This window comes from Mercenaria mercenaria, chromosome 2 (assembly GCF_021730395.1).
Source record: "Mercenaria mercenaria strain notata chromosome 2, MADL_Memer_1, whole genome shotgun sequence".
Lineage (NCBI taxonomy): Eukaryota > Metazoa > Mollusca > Bivalvia > Venerida > Veneridae > Mercenaria > Mercenaria mercenaria.
The window spans coordinates 45,342,911-45,357,778 of NC_069362.1; the positions used below are offsets into that span (position 1 = coordinate 45,342,911).

The 14,868-nt window shown below is 34.9% G+C and overlaps 1 protein-coding gene across 1 annotated transcript; it reads left to right on the plus strand.

The window, feature by feature from the left end:
• Window positions 1–9,779: 9,779 nt before the first annotated feature.
• On the plus strand, window positions 9,780–14,598 carry LOC128555090 (uncharacterized). The gene is made up of 2 exons (XM_053536494.1): window positions 9,780–10,329; window positions 11,838–14,598. Exon 2 carries the CDS (start codon window positions 11,984–11,986, stop codon window positions 12,641–12,643), a length of 660 nt encoding a protein of 219 aa, XP_053392469.1. The 5' UTR covers window positions 9,780–10,329; window positions 11,838–11,983; the 3' UTR covers window positions 12,644–14,598.
• Window positions 14,599–14,868: the final 270 nt, after the last annotated feature.

A 14,868-nucleotide genomic window follows, 5' to 3' on the forward strand; every position in this document is an offset into this window, starting at 1 on the left:
TTATTTTGTTGTTTATTTTGCTTCTACAATTAGGTCTACATAATGAAAGAGGTACTGTATCATTGATATTTTAGTGTGTGACGTAAGTGTATCCTATAGTTTATTGTATCATTGAAGTTAGTGAGCGTATAATGTTATGATATCATAGGGAGTATTGTTGTACTAATCTAAATTATAATAGAAATGATATTTTTGTTAATAAAGTTTTATTTGCCTCAGCACAGGCGTTTGAAGCTCAAACTCTCCAAAATATATGAAAGTTAGATCTGCGGAGGAGATCGTAGATCTTTGAAAAAGGTCAAGGTTGGCAACTTCACGCCTCAGGTCCATTTTTAGAGCTCGTTTAACACCCTTTCAAATAGAAAATCCTACTTTTATAGGCACTTACGTAACGTGTCCTGGTTTTAATCAGAATAGACACATTTTAAACAAAACATTTTTGGTATTCGGCCATTCCGTGCTCAGCTTCCGGTCAGTAAGGAGTGAATGCTCCATAGACATAGCTTTGCAACAACTATATTTGTATCACGTACTATGGACGATCATTGTAACTGATCACCTAGTCCGCAAATTGCAAAATCAGAAAAGTACCATTAACGTTGTAAGTGTGGAACCGGCAAATCATAAAAGCTGCACAATCTAAACCAGAAAAGAAATATAACCATATAAGATGTACCTTATATAAATAAAAAACAAAGACAAATATCAAACAGGGAATGCCACGTACCAAAAACGCAGCCTCCCCAAAACGAAACCCACAGTACACAGACGCGCACACCACAAACACACATACACATACACGCGCTCACACACAAAAAGCCAACACATTAGGACAAAACGAACAAACAAAGGAACACAGTGGGGCACCGCCTTGGAACGGTCAGTGGCAAAAACACCACTGGGGAGCTCAAACCGGTTTATGGTGCGCACCCAACCTCACTCTTACTCCCACCATGTTCCAAAGACACGGGACAGTGTAAATAAAAGTAATCCCCTCCAGGTGAATCTCTAACACACGTAATGGAAACAAAAAGGCATGGCATGTAAAACACAAAAATGCTCGTGTATAAATATATAAAAAGCAAACCTTTAGAACCAAAAACGTATGTACTCAATGCCTTTTCAGAAGACAGAGCAATACTCCTTGAGTGATTAATTTTAAACGAACATATTTTACACACACCGACTTGTTTTTTTTCAAAATCACGATGCAAACAGTACTCCAACCTCCAAGTATTATCTTAGGTCATATAACTTGCCTCAGGAGTTAAAGAAACATGGAGGCCCGTCAAGTGTTTATGAACATATCTGTAACTTCCAGCGAACGACCTTGCGTTAATACATATTTTTTTAAACATAAACTTGAATGTCTCTTATTCAAATCAGTGAATTTTCAGTTTAGTCTGGTTTCTACATACAGGACGCCAAGTTTTGAAAGTTTCTCCCGTTAGTACATTTTCTAAAAGTTTACCTGAAAAAAAAAATAACACTCGCCTCGAAACACGGACGCCTGTCGTTTCAAAACCTTCTCCCGCTGGTAAATCTGAATGCATATACTAACAATTAACACAAGTCTCTCAACTTTGAATCATGTGATATATCGAAAAAAGATATACATCTCTGTTTTGCATTTTATCTTTGTATAAAACAACACAAATTACGTGATGAATGCATTTTCCCCGCCAAAATAAATACCGTGAGCATACTCAGTTACATGTTTGTTGACGACCACAAACTATCGGTTTTAAATGTGAGAATCTGCTATGCCATGTAAAAAGAGATTCTGAAGCACGCTGGTAACCGCATATCAACATGACACAAATCTGACGAGTCATACCGCGTCAACCATTGTGTGAATGTGTAACCCTTTTACATTCAACTGTGCGTTCTAGTAACACTTTCGTAGGAAAGCAATGTCTATAAATTATAGGAAACAAAGAACCGGAGAATAACTTCACTGTTGATGGCCTTTCGTCGTTCATTAGAGTGCTTTGATGATACAGCTAAATTTGTCATTGTATCGTTATTTTCCACGGGACCAGAAAAAATAACTGCGGTGTATATATTTGTTCCTGCTTCAAATGATTTTCTTGAACTTTAACTTATGTGGAAAGAAAGATTGGCTTCATTGATTAAACAATTTTCAACAGAAACTATATGCAATTGAAATGTTAGTTATGGTATTAAGTTGTCCCGTAGGAATCAAACTTAGACTGACAGACTTTAATGAGGACTTTTTAAATTTAGAACCCAACAAAATCATTTTTAGTTTCAACATTTGATCATCAAAATGAGGCATGTCGAGAATTATGTTATAATCTAGTACCGCAGGTCGAAGTCGAAATATATTCGGAACGATCAGTCACCGTTTTATGACGTCACGAATAATACGCCATTATTTCTCAAACCATTGAAGGTTTTCCAAAGTAAACAAGCTTCTTTTACAGTGTTTACAGATCAAGGGTTGAACGTATTACTGTCGCAAGTCCTTCTTTATTTAATAGGAATTACTATAATATTGCGTTCAACCCTCGAGATAGGCTTTTTATAATTTTTCAATTACTTTGTTATTTGGGAAGAATTGTTGCTTTATGCTTATTTATTTTAACTAGATTGTGATGAAAGCTTAAAGCTTATTTGAACCACTCTCGAGGCCGCTTCCCGGAAAAACCATTACATGTGTCAAATGATGAGTCATAGTCGTGACCCGAATGTGACTCGAACCCATGAGCCTGGTTTGAGCGGCCGACACCTTAACCACTATACCACCGAATTGTTAATGATACATTTTTCAAAAATGATTTATCTATGATTTTTTAACCGGAAGCTTGATAAGGTATGGTGGACAATCAAAACGGCGATTTTGATATTGTTGGTAAGCTGGTAAAATAAACGACTTTGAAATATATTTCTTGTTGTGTTCAGCATAAAATAAGATGGACGTGTTTTCTTTCACCAGAAAGGTTATTCACATCCATTCAAGTTGTCAGCCGATAAAAAGTGAATAAAACATGATTTACTAGCCAAATTGCATTGTGTACTAAATGGGATGCATATATATGGGCCGTTCCATGACTAAGAAAAGCATTTAACCTTTCAAATCTGAAAGTTTGAAGATATTATCGTCACTATTTCAAGAATTACAATGCTTTTAAGAAGTCACCGAAGGCGTTTTGAGACCTGACAACTATAACGTCATGAAAGTAGTATGACTGCGTCATGCGATGCTTGTTTTTTTCCCGTGTCATTTATGCGACAAAGTATGCGTATCACTAACTAAATATTATACCTTTGATTATTTAGAAACAGTTTAAAATGATTAGACTGAAAAAATATTTCAACCGTGCATTTATGGTTTCATCACGGGCCTTTTATCTCTACACCTTTGTATTCTTACGGTGCATGTGCGCTTTGGAACACAAATAACTTTTACTTGTAAAATATAGCAGAATTTGATTCTCTTTAGATAACTAAATTATAATATACAAATTTCTAATTTCTGCATGACCTTGAGAAAGCAATGATTTTCTAGTATTTTTAACTATGCATTATGCAATAATTATATCATGTCACTAATACAGGTTTTTCTTATGGAACGGCCCATATATATTTATTAATTAAACTTCTAAGCGCCTGTGGTTTTACATTATACGTTTCGGCGCGGGAATATTATCTTTCCTCTTTCAGAAAAAAATTGATGCAAGGACTATACTGTACAATGTACACCAAATGTTTTTACGTAATTTTAAGTAAATTGTTATCAATTAATATTAATATACCATTATAAAGGTTATTGAAAAATTTCCAGCTAATGATGGTGTAGGAAAATCTCAGGTGTCCCTACTTTCTGGATATCAAATATAAACTCCAGTGAAATTACAAGTCACTTGTTAGAAGAAACCATTTGGAGAATAAATTAAAATTTCATATTTTTCATACGTACGCACCTCCTTCACATACGTGTTTGTGCTGATATTACTGTAGAAAGTGTATCAAATGGTATCAATGGCCCCAGTACCCTTACTTAACACGTCGCATAATGACAACCTAGAAATTATCCATCAAATAATCTACATATATACATCAGCATCATTTATAAGAATGGCAAACGTTCAATACTGATACAATATGGCTATGCTTGGGGTCTAAACAAATTAAAGGACTGTCATGTTTCCTATGCTACTCAGTTCACCAAGTGCTTCGTGACAGTTGTGATAAAAAGGAGCAAAAGCCGTACACCTTAAACGTTAAATCCCTCAGCTTCAATATATACATATAACGAGGGTATGAGAAAATATATGTTCAAAAAAGTGTCAAAAGTTTAATTATAAACCCGAGCGCTTTCAAGTTTTAAAAAGCCGTTTTCAAGGGCAGCATAAATAAAAACTAATATAATAATGGCGTATATTCCGGCTGTATAGTCCGATATATAAATATTAAATCTATAATTTTTCATACTCTATAATTTCATTTCTTGGTTCTTGTATCCGTCTGGAATCCAGTGTGTTTTAAAGCATTTCGTTGACGATTTTACTTTTATTTTTCTCACTCATATACATATAAACTGTTGTGCAGAAAAGAAGATGTTAGTAGGGTTAAAAACAGGATAAAAGCAAAACTATCAGTACATGAATTATGGTTTAAATATCAATGTAGCCAGTGCTGATTTGAATCTGGAGATAGTTTCAACACTGACCACATAAGATGGTAACGTATTCCTCTGAACAACTGTTCCAGGGAAAAATGAATTTTGTAATATTCAGCTGTAGAAGAGGGTATCTGAAATGCCAGATGATTGTAGTGTCTGGACTGTCTTGCGTAAGGTGTAACATATTGCTTAGGATCAACATCTATATGATAATAAACCATTTTGTGACATAAAGGTGGTCTACTATGTTGTTTTCTAAATTTCAGTAAATTCCAATTTAAATCATATATGATATTTGAGGCTGTGAACAAGGTCTTTCTGCAATTGCTTGTAAAAAATCTTACAGTCTGTCTTGAATGTTTTAAACATTGTCTATACCCTTACAAGACACTTAAACAGTATTCTAAAGTTGGTCTCTCAATACAGTTTAACTTCCGAAAACCGGACCTTCTGAAAACCGGAAACCTTTGAAAACTGCACGAAACTCAAGGTCCCGATTTTTTCTGTTCTTATTTCTATATATTTTTAACTTCTGAAAACCGGAACTTCTGAATTCTGAAAACCGGACGATTTTTGAAGGACCGTTTATATTTTAACACTAAAATTGACTTCCAAAAACCGAACAGTGAAATTTTTGCTGGTTTAAAAGTGTCACCTGTTAATCCAAAAACGCTGTCAACATGTTCTTTTGTTTATCTATTAGCGGCGCGTGTTTATTTTGACACGCTAGATAATCACAATGATCATTTGATGCAAAAGTAAGGAAGTAATCAGTGATTACTTTCATTTGTATTCAATTTATGAAAAGGTGATAAATTAAATATCTTAGTGTGAAAAACTTTTTCAATGTTTGAACGAAAGAAAAAAGGGGTTTTAGTTCATTTAGTTACATCGATTAAACTATGCCGTGTCAACATTAATGAAATGTTGACGAACTCCGAACTCCAAAGATAGTAAAATGTAAGTGGAAAATATTTGCGTAAATGCTATTATATAAGATATGTTGTTTTCTTTTTATATCTGTTATTTATGTATTTATTATCCTTAATGTTTGTAATTGATTAATTAATTAATTACTAGTAATTAATTAATTATTTACTTTTAATAAAATTGTAAAATTGAAAAGGATAATAATCTCCTTCACCCTGTGTGTAAGAAAACATAACTCTTGTGCACCAAGCCCACATTGCCTACAAACTTCTGAATTCTGAGAACTTACAAAAACCGAACTGGTCCGGAGGTCGTTCGGTTTTCGGAAGTTACTCTGTACTATTATATCTATTTATTTATTTTGTTTGGTTTAACGTCGCACAGACACAATTATAGGTCATATGGCGACTATCCAGCTTTTGGCGGTTGAGGAAGACCCCAGGTGGCCCTCCGTGCATTATTTTAACACTAGCGGGCACCTGGGTAGAACCAACGACCTTCCGTAAGCCAGCTGGATGGCTTCCTCACATGAAGAATTCAGTGAGGCTCGAACCCACATCGATGAGGGGCAAGTGATTTGAAGTCAGCGACCTTACCCACTCGGCCACGGAGGCCCCTACACAATACTTTTATAAGCAGCTGTGTTCGTTGAACTTTTAGAACAATTATGTTATGTTTTAAGAAACATTTTGTAGGGTGTAATCTGTATCTATAGGTATTCTGGATCTAGAGACATGCAATATGTGACCTTTGCTTACATTGAAAGAAATTTTCTATTTCTGCTACTATAATGATACGCTGTCAAGATCCTTTTGCAGCTAAGCTGAATCAGTCTACGAATTTATAGTCCTATACATGATAAAATACACAGTCATCCTGAAAAAGACGTACATTTGACACAGACAAAGGTTGATCATTTATGTAAAGCAGAAATAGAAGAGGTCCTAGGACCGACCATTGAGGTACGCTTGATATAATAGGAGCCAATCTGGATGTTGCCACGTCGGGCAATGGTTTCCGATCAATATCTCGGGAAGGTGTAAGCCTACATTATTCAAACTTAATAGGAAAATTGCATGTGGCCACTACATGAAGACAATTATTATTGTTTTTGAATAGTAGGTAAAAAGACAAGGCCGTAGTGACCATGAGACTGAAAACGGTTTCCGATCAATAACCAAGGGGCACTTTGGCCTACGACGGATACATTCTGTAGGATGATTGCCGGATGTCAGTAGATGACCCTAATTCTAGGTCAGTGGGTCAAAGGTCAAGGTCACAGTGACTGTAAACAGTTTCGGTAAAAAACTAGAGAACGCTTGAGAAAATGATAGCATCAATGTCTCCTTATGGAGCCTACTGATGTCTATGTCGTAAAGTGAATCGATGCATTCTTTTTATTTTTCTCATAGGCTGACATATAAATACTGTATCAACCCATAATATCAAGCAGGTTATTAGACAGAAAAGAAAAGATGATCTTTTAACGACTGTGAAAAAAGTTTTGTATCTATGATAGTAAGTGTACATGCATGAGAAAAAAACCCGAAAAGTACACATATATATAATGAAATAAGTGTTACATAATGACAATTATTATAATTGGTGTTCACTTTACAGCCTGTAAATTAGGACAAATTATTGTTTCTAAAGTAAAGAATTTTATTTCATTTTGTTTTTATTTGACAAATAACTTCTTGTACGATGAGCAAATATTTCATAGCTGGTATAGCTATGCAAATATATTAACTGTGGAAGCGTCTTGACTACCTTTCAACCTGTATTATGCTATAAGCGTATTTTCAGAACAATTCTCAAGAAACTCTTTTAGATATTAGGTAAGTCTCATTGTGTCTCTATGTGAATTATGAGCTTTTATGGTTCAATGACCAGTAATTTCTACATTTAGGTCTAGATAATGAAATGGGAACTGTAACGTTGACATCACTGGTGTTGCATTTTGCATTTTATAGTATATTGTGATATTGAAGTGTGAGAGCAGTATGTATTTTGTTGTACATGTATACAGTCTAAAATGGCACATGCTAGATCTCCAGCGAATTAACTCTCGACTCTCCCTTATGTATAAAATCTCAAATCAGCTGGTTGCAATCCCCATGGAAGAGTATCTCATCCCCTAGGCAATCATGTCAGCCATTATTATCCGCTGTCTTACAGGTTAATCACTGCAACCACTGATTACTGCAAATACTTCTTCTCTCTCTCTCCCCCCCCCCCACCCAGGACTATAGTCCTATGGAATTATTTTCCACCTGACATTCCCTTTCTTCCATCCCTTTAGCAGTTCACTGCCGCTGTTTGCAACATTGAACACACCACCATAAACTTTCTCTTCGCCCCTATTTTTGTCTTTTAAATCAGTAACAACCTTTCCGTTCCCTTTTATTTTAGCCCGATTTTCTTTTACTTTTTACTAACAATCTTTGTGGCTTGACGCGCAAGAAAGTGTCTATGGCCCTGTAAAGGGTTAGACAGTAACGGAAGATCGATATAAGAGCTGTCCTACGCCATAGCCTCCATTACAGGATTTATGTTTTAAAGTTTGTGCACTTCCATGTTATATCTGCTATTATTAAATAGCTTTGTTTCAAACTTGGAATAGTTGTTCTTTAATAGCATCCACATTATTTGGCGTAAGGGCCCTTGGACTTTAAAACACTTTCACAGTGTTTTATTACTAGATGGATTAAATAGGTGTTTCATATCACTACCAATATCACATATCGCAAGGGTTGTAACTCTTTCACTTAGAATTTCAGGTAAATGTTTTGCTGCAATTTCACTCTAGCTCTGATATAATAGCAGAATGGATTGGATTCGAACTTGCCACAGTTGTTTCACATAACCACCAACATCATATTTCAAAAGTGCCATAACTTTTACACCAATATTTTATTAATCATGCCCACATTTTACTTAAAATTTCAGGCACATTTGCTCTATCTCTGTAATTATCAAATAGATTTGATTCAAACTTAAAAACAGTTGTTTCAAACCACAATCTATTATTTTGGTAGCAATATTGTATAAATTATGCCTCCTTATTAGTCCTCTGCTGGTTGGGATGCAATGGGATTGCAATTTTTCGTCCATCATTCATTTTGTCTACGTTTTTGGTCCATAACTCTGCCAAATCTTTAAGGGATATTCATCATAATTAGACGACTTGTCAGGCGCAAAACCCAGACTGCATAAGGATCTGAGTAAGGGGCAGACATTTGCGAACTGCTATGTGCAAAAGTATCCCTTTTATGACGGATTATCTTTGCACACCTCTGTACTAATTGGACTCTGCCAAATTATTTAAGTTTATTAGTATGTATTGATTTTGAGGCTTTTGTTTATTTGCCTTATAATTCAAACTTCCATCTTTCTCAATGGTCTTCTTTGGGATCTCTTACTTCTGAATTCCAATGAAGGGCATTAAAGTGCTTACAGCGCATATTTACAGGAGCATTCCAGCTGACCTTGGGAAGGTTGGAGGTTCTACCTAGGTTCTGCATGTGTTCACGCAGGGTCATCCAGCTCCTACATCTGGAACACTGCTGTGTAACATCACCTGGATGCGTCTCTTTCATAGCATCAACGACGCACTTCCCCGTATCAACAAAATGGATGTGCAGCGCACGTACTGGCGCACAAGCATTATAAAAGTTCCCGAAATTTAAATGCCCCTCCATACTTCATACTCTCCTAGTGGTCCCTTCCCGGAACTGCAGAAGAAATCCCTTAAACCATCCATATTTCCTCAAAAACCTGGATGATACTACCGAATCTTGACAACGTTTCACTGATACTAATTTATATGTGCACAAAAAGCGACTCCGTTATCACTTTATACTACCGAGTCTGTGTAAAGAACAATTTTCAAAGTAAAAGGAGTGTGGATTAAATGACAAAATGTATACAGTGGAAAAGGGATGGGGGACGAAATTACCGAAACGGGTACGAGCTGAAGAAATAAATAGGGGAACGAAATGACTGTCGAACGAGTTGACCTGATACCATTCATTCATTCATTGTCATTTTACCATTCTTATTATTTTGTTGCTGTTTTTTTGCTGTTGTCGGGCCTTGACTTTTATCAATAAACTTGAAACATACTATTTCGGGACAGCTCGCTGTTTCCCGACTATATTCGTATAAAATGCACCTTTAATTTACTTCCGTATAACTAGTTTCGTGATTAGGTTAACTGTAAAAATACATGTACACAAAAATCCCTCAGCAAACACTGGGCTAATCTAAAATTTTCAGATTTCTCGCTAGTAGCGTATCGTAATAGGCATTTAGGACTAAATTGTTTTTGAAGTTTAATATCATGTAATACATGTATTTTGAAAACGAAAGTTGTAAACGAGAAAAAAACATGGCGGAAAGAGGGAAGTTTACTGAAAGTGTGCTCGGTGCCTCTGATGAAATTTATGATTACAACTGTTCCCCTTGCGAAGAATCTGGAGTATATAAGGAAGCACATAAATACTGTGATAGTTGTAAAGTTATTGTAAGAAATTTCTCGGCGATCACAACAAATTTCCAGCTTTAAGGGGTCACCTGATAAAAGATGCGACCTCTCAACCGAAACAGACTGTTAAAACTGGGGCACCAAGCGTATCCGTTCCAGCACAACCAGTTGAGCCGTGTGAGAACCATCCTGAAGAAATGATAAAGATGTATTGTGGTGAACATGATGTTGTCTGCTGCACTGTTTGTGTAGCACTCAATCACAGGTATTTTAACTTTCTTTTAGATTCTATATAGTAATATTACATTTGATTTTACCTGTTATCTATGTTTCCTTTACAGTGGTCTAAATATAAATGACATTACTCTTTAACATGTTCGATAACAAGATTTGGACAAATACATGCTGTATAAAGAACGGCGCTACATATTGATATGTTGAGTTAAAATTATTAACACAGTTTATACTATTTAGGACCTAAATCTATTGCATTAAAACACACACACGAGAGTAAAAGAATAAAAACGTTTTGTAATCTCAGAGAGACACTCCTTTTTCTTTTTGTTATAATTATTTATCATGTCCCTTCTGTGTCACTTCTTTGAATGTCGTACTTGCTATAAATGATGAATCGCCCACTTATTTTTCTGACATGATTTACGACTTTGTATTCATTTATTAACATTTGGAAGATAATACTTTCGATTTTAAAACGCCGTTTGAAGTTTATTTAGCTGATACTCATACTAAGTGGTCACGTATTTTCTGATAAACGAAGACAGGGGCCTTAAAGTTTTACTTTATGATTAACGTAGATACAGTTTAAAAACTATAACGCTATCTTGGTAGTTAGGTTTGACGTCGTGGGGGTGAAATATAGCCATTACATAAATTTTATATTACACTAAACTGGTACACTATATTTTAATCGTATTACACTAGTGTAAAATCTTTTGACATTGACGTCGTTTCAAATATAGAAGACGTTAGTCGAGTTGACTTTGCCTATAATAGGTAAAGAAGGAAGAATTTTCGATGTTTCAACAAAAGAACTAACATGTGATAAAAAGAATATTACATTCGTATCTTTCTAAATTGAACTTTTAAACTCATTGAATAAAAATGATAAAATGCTCAGCAGAGCCTCGCGTTTTATTATTTCATTCAAAAGACACGTATGTATTATCCTTTAAGAACATGGAATTAGTTGTCCTGTTTCATTCATCATATCTTTCTCAGGTTAATGTTTCATTTAAATAAACATGCAAATTAACGGATTTTGAATTAGCATACAAGGTATTACCTTACTTTCCCGTAAATGTGACACCCCTTTCATATTGGAATTTTAAGCAGATATTTCCTATTATATGTTGACGGACATAAAACGTGTTTCGTTTGTTGTACCTTTCTAATAGAAAAGGCGATAAATATTGGTTCATTTTGAAAATATCTCTGTTCGTAATGTGAAGCGTTGTCAGCATTAATTTTCTACTTTTACGTTTTTATTTTTTAAACATGTCTCTTTTATGTTTGTAGCGGGATCATGTTAATACCTTTCAAACGATTTCTTTTTATCAACTTTGTCTGTAGACTGTATCATCCTTATTTTGTATATTTTGAATCAGCTTAAACCAGTCTTTGGATCATCATGATACTTTCTCTGATTTGCTAGTCCAAATTTCGGAGATTGGCCTAGACAAGACTTTTCTTTTGACAAACAAATTTCTTCTAGTATACTACATACAATGACAGTTTGTAATGTATTACTTTTAGAGAGTGCAAAGACGTTCACTACATTCTAAAGCTGACTAAAGATACCAGAACAAGTCAAAAATACAATGACTACGTGGAATAGATGACAAGACTCAAAACCTTGTATGAGGACACTAAACAGTCCATCCAGGATGAAATAAAAAAAAATGAGTAACGTAAAAACTGAAGTTATCAAAGAAATAAAAGAGTACAAGCGAGAATTAGTTTCAAGAATAGAAGAACTTGAGAGTAGGTCGCTTGAGAATGTTAATGAAAGGTGTAAGCAAATAACAGAAAGATTGAATGCAGCTGCAAGTCATGTTAATGAAGTATTAGATAAGGTAACACATCGTGTGGGAGAGATAGACAATATGGGCGAGGCACAACTATTTGTTCAAATGAAAAGAATGAGATCAATGAAAGACGAACAAGATAAGATTGACAAAACTCTTCAATCGTTTAAAGGACTTAGCTTTACACTAGACGACAGTATTAGGAATGCTCTCGACAATGTCGACGGACTTGCTGTTGCAAAGGTACCTCACAAAATTCTTTCTAAGAAAGAGTATGGTATGATTTTTGATGATGACAAATACGAAACGTACAATGTGTATGATACATGTACCTTAGATGATGGCACCTTGGTTATGACATGTGACGACAAACTGAAACGATTTTCCAGGTTATTTAATAAAGTTGCTAACATATCGGTCCCAGGGAAATCGTATGGGATATGTGAAATTTCAAAATCAAAAGAATTAGTAATTACAATACGAGACAAGCAAATAATACAGTTTGCACAGTACAATGCAAAAACATATCACTGACACAATCATTCACAGTAGGTGTTCCATGCAAAGGCACCTGTTCGTCACCTGTGGTGGAGGCGACAATGACAATGTTCCAGGTCATTTAAGACAGTATGATTTGAAAGGTAAACTTATATGCACAACTGACACTGACAATACCGGTCGACGAATCTTCACGTCTCCCCGTTTAATAACTCTTGATTCTAGCACAAATAACATATATATAGCAGACAGACACAAAGGAATAATTGTTCTTGACAGGAATGGAAAGATAGAAAGGCATTTATATGATTCTTCTTTGAAAAATTGATTCGGTATTTGTCTTACAACTAAGAATAATATTCTTGTGTCCGGCTTTGATTCCTGTAGTATACATCAATATGATGAAAATTTCAGGTATGTAGGAACAATCTTGAGCCTTACGGATAAAATGCTTAAACCTACAGGCATACTAGTTGATGAATCAAAGAAAAGAGTTAATTGTTGGTATGAACAAACACAATGAAATATACTTTTATGAAATTGAATGATAAAAGGGACTGTATACAGTAAAAAAAAAGACGATATATGCCGGTACTTTGGTATTTGTGTCTTTGTGTATGTTTTAAATAGGTTGCTGTCAGAAAACACATGTACATTCATATCCAATTTCATGTATATACATAATATTAGTATTAAATGTTATTTTATGCAGTTATTTCTATATTTTCAAATGCCTGATATAGAGAAATCTTGTTTTGACAAGTTTGGACGTGTTATGTTTTGAAATATAATATGCAGCAAAGTCGTAAATTTGTAATTAGACCATCTTAAATTGACTTGTTTTAGTTTGTTCTATTGATTGGTTAACTGCATAGATGATCACATTTTGATTTTTTACATACTTTTACATACATGTATTTAGAAATGTAAAATGTGAAATAATTGCTCGGGTATTCGTGTTGAGACTAAATACCATGTGTTAAATTTTATGATATTTGTATGAAGAGAAAAACTGATTTATTTTATTACTCAAAATAAAGACTAAACAACAGTTATTCAGTATACTCATTTTATTTGAGTATATAAAAAGTTCCAAATAGTATATTCGTACAATATACGCTTTAAAGAAAATATTCATAAAACATGAACACTATATATATATTGAATAATATGTAAGTGGAGTTTTTTTGCCGCTCGTGACTAAACAGGTTTCGCCGTGTTAAGTCGTTAAAAGGACAAAATCCGGTCGACCGGAAGGAGAACGAACCCTGCTATCAAACATTCTGATCCAACAACGCCAAAGTCATAAGTTCGATCCCCACGGGTCAGTTAAGGGGTCGAACCAACAACCCACGTCGATTTAAGGCTAGGCAATGCAAGGCAAGGCAAGGTAGTACCATACAGCTGACAGCAAGGAAAGCAACGTTCAAATCGATTTGCAAAGTGACCACTGTTTGCTAAGAGGTTTAATACATATGCAACTGCGAAATATCGGTCAATATTCCAGCATCAAATTGCCAACCCATCTACTCCGGTTGACTCCATGCAGTAGGTGGTATCTGCAACCTGATCCAGAATGAAAGGAAAGCTGTGGCTATGCAACGCAAATAAACACCTTTGGAAGCAAGGAAGCAAAGCTAAGTAGGTATTGCCAAGTACTAGAGCAAAACCTTTCCACACACGGTCACAACTGAGCGAGTGGTAAGTGACAACATATCTCTCGGAGCAAATAATAAAGCAACATTCTAAACTTGGGTCCGTTCACCCCCCGGTCGACAGGATTTTCTGCTCCCCCCAAATATGATATGAGCGACAATTTCTACTGAAATATGCATAACATCCAGACCTATACTTTATTAAGCGTATAACAAACTGAAAACAAACTATACAAAGTGACATATATCCATAGACATTATAAGCAATGCCACGGTGACTAAGTCACACTCAGGGTTACAGTGTCTCAACTACAATGTTTATAAATGAATAAATTTAATTACAGAATCGTCAGTAATTTCAAACACTAAAAGTATTGAACATACCCTACATCATTAAATACCTAATAGTTTTTACTATAATAAACAATACACAACATATTAAGTCTTATTTATCCAATGCTTGCAGTTTAAATGTCGAATACTAATACAATATATTAAACATACTGTAGCAAATGCAAAACCTGAACACAATAAACAATATAAATGAACTAAAATTCGTGCCAATGTCAGAGAGCTAACACATAAACATAGAACAGTTGGAGAGCT

What these genes read in the sequence shown, in the direction of transcription:
- LOC128555090 (XM_053536494.1), top strand. Translation starts at nt 11,984, where the DNA reads ATGAGTAACGTAAAAACTGAAGTTATCAAAGAAATAAAAGAGTACAAG.